The sequence below is a fragment of the Lucilia cuprina genome, chromosome 5, assembly GCF_022045245.1.
Source record: "Lucilia cuprina isolate Lc7/37 chromosome 5, ASM2204524v1, whole genome shotgun sequence".
Lineage (NCBI taxonomy): Eukaryota > Metazoa > Arthropoda > Insecta > Diptera > Calliphoridae > Lucilia > Lucilia cuprina.
Window position 1 is genome coordinate 68,379,260 of NC_060953.1, and position 4,907 is coordinate 68,384,166.

Genomic DNA, 4,907 nt, shown 5'->3' on the forward strand with positions numbered 1-4,907 from the left:
TCTGTTTCTGTTTCCTATTGTAAATGTGTGTTGCGTTGTTGTTTCTATGGGCCCAGTCGTTGTGTCGGTGTGAGTTTTGTGTGTAGAGTTGTAGCAGTTTCTTGCCTTGTGCTTGCTCTCTGTACCTTCGTTTGACGATGCATGACGTTAGTTCACTTCGATAGCTCTACGAGTTTACACGTGAATTTATTAAAGACTCCGCAGAAAAACAACTCACACAAAAGATTAAACCAAAAAGAAAAAAGTTGAAATATTCTTTCAAGTTAAAAAATAAATAATAAGAAAGAAATTCAAATAAATTAGAAAAAACACACACACGTACATACAAATTGAATCAAAATTCAAAGTTGTTTCGTAAAAACAAAAAAGTTAATTTAAACAAACATTTCCAAACTAGATCTTGAGCATAAAACTCCTACGATTTCTTATTCAAATCGAAAAAGAAAAATCGGGTTTTTCAAAAAATACCGCGAGTGCTGCTTTAAAATCAAAAACCAAATAAACAACAATTAAGCAAATAATTGTTTAATTTAAACGGTTAAAAATTTACAAATTGTTTAACAAACAAAAATAAATAAAATCAATAAATTGTTAAAACAATTAAAGCCAAAAAATAAAAAAACAAAAATTGTGTTTAATTAAAATAAATGCACAGAAGTTTAAATAAATTAAAAAAGTGCAAAATAATTTTTGTTACAACATCATGTTCAGTGTTTAAAAAACAAACAAGCAAATTTAAATAAAAACGCTTCAACACCTGCCACCCAGAAAAATCGCTGCCTAATAAATAAATTTGATATAATTCTCAAAAGCCGACGGTTTTTCCAGTTCCTAAAAGCGCTTACAACTTGTTGCTTTTAGCGAATAATTTCTTTTTAATCACGTCCCCCTAATATTGTTGAGCTCTGCTTTTTTTCGAAAAAGCCGCTCAACCTTTTGCTGGATATAATTCTCGTTTGTTTTCGTTACGACGCAAGACTTCAAGACGGTTGCCTCACGGTTTGAGTGGAATGAGCATAGGGACCCTGGTCTTTCTTTCGATAGATCGGTTTTCAAAGTCGTTAAACTGAGCCCCAACTTGGAGCCCTACCCCGCCAGCGTGGAGGGCCTGAACAGCCCTAGAGCGGTGGGGATGGCCGCCACCTCATACATGACGCCGTCCAGCGGTGATCTCGATATGGCTTTAGGAGGCGGTTACCACACATCATCGCCCCGATCGGCCACCGATGCCGGCGAAATGAAATACATGCAACACCACCATCACCATCATGCCGCCGCAGCAGCAGCTGCTGCTCACCACCAGCTACCATCTTCGCCCAGTCCCAGCACAATTGGTACAGGCGGAGGAGGTGGCGGTGGTTCTGGCTCCGGCGTCTCAGCTAGCCTTAGTTCCGTCACACCCACTGGTGGCTTAAGCTCAAATCCCTGGACTTCATTACCTCCCACAGATCCTTGGGCCCTGCAGTCCCATCATTCTCATCATCATCCCGCCGATGCCGTTAAACAGGAAATGTCACATCTTTCACAACAACACAGAGTACAACAGGGCATGGCTTCGCCTCATGCCTGGCATGCTCCCGTTCATGCTGCTGCTCACTATGCTCCCACTGGAGGTTCACCACTGCAATACCATCACGCCATGAACGGTATGTTACATCCCGCACATCCAGCCCATCACCAAAGTGTGGCTCCCCTACATCATGCCTTAAGAGGTGAATCGCCTTCTCTACCCATACATCCCCACCACATGCACGGTGATCGTGATGTGAGTGGTGGCGAAGAAGATACACCCACTTCCGATGATTTAGAGGCATTTGCAAAACAATTCAAGCAACGCAGAATAAAATTGGGATTCACACAAGCTGATGTTGGTTTAGCGCTAGGTACCCTCTATGGCAATGTTTTCTCCCAAACAACCATCTGCCGTTTCGAGGCTTTACAACTGAGCTTTAAGAACATGTGCAAACTGAAACCATTGCTACAGAAATGGCTGGAAGAAGCCGATTCTACAACCGGCTCTCCCACTAGTATCGACAAGATCGCTGCTCAGGGTAGAAAACGTAAGAAGCGCACCAGCATAGAGGTCAGTGTTAAGGGAGCACTTGAACAACATTTCCACAAACAGCCAAAGCCTTCTGCCCAAGAAATCTCCTCATTGGCCGACAGTTTACAGTTGGAAAAGGAAGTAGTGCGAGTGTGGTTCTGCAATCGCAGACAGAAGGAGAAACGTATGACACCGCCCAATACTATGGGTGGTGATATGATGGACGGTATGCCTCCAGGTCATATGCATGGCCATGGTGGTTACCATCCCCACCATGACATGCATGGTAGTCCCATGGGAACGCACAGTCACAGCCACAGTCCGCCTATGCTAAGTCCACAGAATATGCAATCGGCTGCGGGTCATCAGTTGACGGCTCACTAGCAATCAGAAATCCAGGAGTCGAACTCAGCTGCAGCTGCGTCCACTCCTGCCTCCCTACATCAGCAACAACAACAGCAGCAACATCAACATAACCAACATCAACAGCAACAACAGCACGGCCCCAATACACCCTCGTCGTCGGCTGGGTCCTCTGCCACCATGACCACAAACGTTATGTCACCTCAAAGTCCGCTGGGATCAACAAACGCAAATAATAATAATAATAACAACAACAATAATAACAATAACAATGATAACGAGCATTTATCACAAGTTAAGCAACAACAGCAGCAACAAGCCTCCTCCATAGCAGCCGCTGCAGCAGCTGCCATGTATATTGATCCCATGCGTTACCACAATGCCGCCGCAGCTCACCATCATCACCACCAGCATCCTCATTTAAATCCCGCCCATCATCCGCATCTGTTCCATACCAGCGATCAGGCCTTGCAACACTCCTCCACTCAGCACCATCACCTGCAGCAGCCCCAAGCTTCGCCGGGTGGCAACAGTACGAGTGGTGTCCTGCAGGCTTCCTCATCAGCGGCCTCACCCTCGTCGGTGTCCTCGGCTCTAGGCGTGAGCGGAGCCAGCAGTATGCATCATTTGAATTTGAATCCCCATTCGTTGCATCAGCACCATCACCAGCAGCAGCATCATCATCACCACCAACAGCAGCAACAGCAGTTACATGCCCGTCGTCTCTTCGAGTGGAGTTTGCAATTCGGTGCTGCCGCTGCTCCGGGAGCAGTAAGACATTTTAATACGTTTGGCGGTTCGGGTGAATAGCATTCGTCAGCTGCTGCAGCCGCAGCAGCCTCAGCCGCATGGTTTGGTTACGAATCGTCTTAAGGAAAGGGACTTTCACAGGAATAGAACAAAAAATATAATGAATAAGGAAGATAAAGAAGTCTTTTTGAAAATTAGGCCGTGTTCCAAGAAAAAATGTTTGTCATAAGTCTTGAAACTTTTCGTTAATGTTTTCATTGAAAGTGAAAATATTTATGAGCAAAAGTAAGGAAAAATTCTTGTAGTGACATTTTTGTCTTTTAAGCCTTGAGTGTAAATTTTCCATACAAAAAAAAATTCTGAAGTGTATTTAGGAAATTTTTTTCAAATATTCAGGGAAGAAAGGTTTTCATTACTTTAAATTTTAGAATTTCACTTTATTTTCTATTCGAAAGAAGACGTCAGTCAGAGCTGTTTTCAGCAGGATAAAGGGACTAAGTACGAGAAAGACAGAAGCGAGCTAAACCAGTGCATTAGTCTGTGTTAAAACTATTAATTTCTTTATTAAAAGAAAACAATGGAAAGTGAATTTTATGGAATTCTTAAAGAAACTCAATTTTTTATAAATAAAGCGAAAAAAAGTTTTTAAAAAACTTTTATAAATTTAATAAAGAAAAAAAGGCAATTCAAATCAAACGAGTTACAAAGTGATGTTTTATAAACAATTATAAATTAAATACTTTTTTAAATATAATTTTATTTTATTTTTTATTTTTTTTGGTTAAATTAAATTTTAAGCACAAAAACAAAAAAAGAAAAAAATTAAATAAAATTTCCTAAAATTAAATTGTTAAAAAAAATTAAGAAAGGAAATCTAAAGAGAAAAGTGGTAAAATGTTGTTGAGAAAGGTGTTGAAAAGTGTAGAGAATATTATAACAACTGTTTAAACTGCCGGCGTAAAAATCTCAAGGTAAATTTTTATTAAAGATATTTTTCTTTAATTTTTATTGAAAAAAATAGAAACCTTAACACTTCTTAACACTTTTTTCCTTTAAACAACAAACACATTTGCTTACAAAATTTTTAACAAAATCTATTTTTTAATTTTATTTAATTTTTTTCTTTTTTTTTTGAAGAAATCTTAATGTAAATCTTTAAAACCACTCGAATCAAATCCAATCCTCTCCACTCCACTCCCCTTGTGTAAATAGTTAAGTCATTAGTCAGTAGGAATTTTTATCTTAATAATTTTTAAATATACTACAACAACAAAAAATAATATTTAAACACTTAAAAAAATAAATAAATAAAACAAATGAATGAAGAATGAATGATTGAATGAAAAGACAACCAGAGAAATCACTAAGAATTCTTTAGTTATTTTAGTCAAAAAATAAAACAAACAACAAGTTGTAGGTTAAAAACAAACGTCATGAAAATAAAAAAACAAATAATTAATAAATAAATATTATTAAAACAAAATAATAGTTATTTAAACAATTAAAAAACCACAACAAGATTTATACGCCTCTTAAACAAGAAAAAAATCCACAAACAAAAAAAAACTTAGTTAAAATTTAACAAAATTTTTCTTTAGTCTGTAAGTTGTGTAAAAAAAATTATAAAAAAAATTCAAATAAAAATAAAGTTAAACTTAATTTAATTTTGTATAAAAGAAAATCCCTATTTTGTTTTAATTTCTTAATCATATTTTTAGTTTATTTCATGCAAAAGCATAAAAATAAAACA

General features: G+C 37.6%; 1 protein-coding gene across 1 annotated transcript; it reads left to right on the forward strand.

The window, feature by feature from the left end:
- Positions 1–621: 621 nt before the first annotated feature.
- On the forward strand, positions 622–4,461 carry LOC111677493 (POU domain protein CF1A). The gene has a single exon (XM_023438633.2). It carries the CDS (start codon positions 1,133–1,135, stop codon positions 2,426–2,428), a length of 1,296 nt encoding a protein of 431 aa, XP_023294401.2. The 5' UTR covers positions 622–1,132; the 3' UTR covers positions 2,429–4,461.
- The last annotated feature ends 446 nt before the right edge of the window (positions 4,462–4,907 follow it).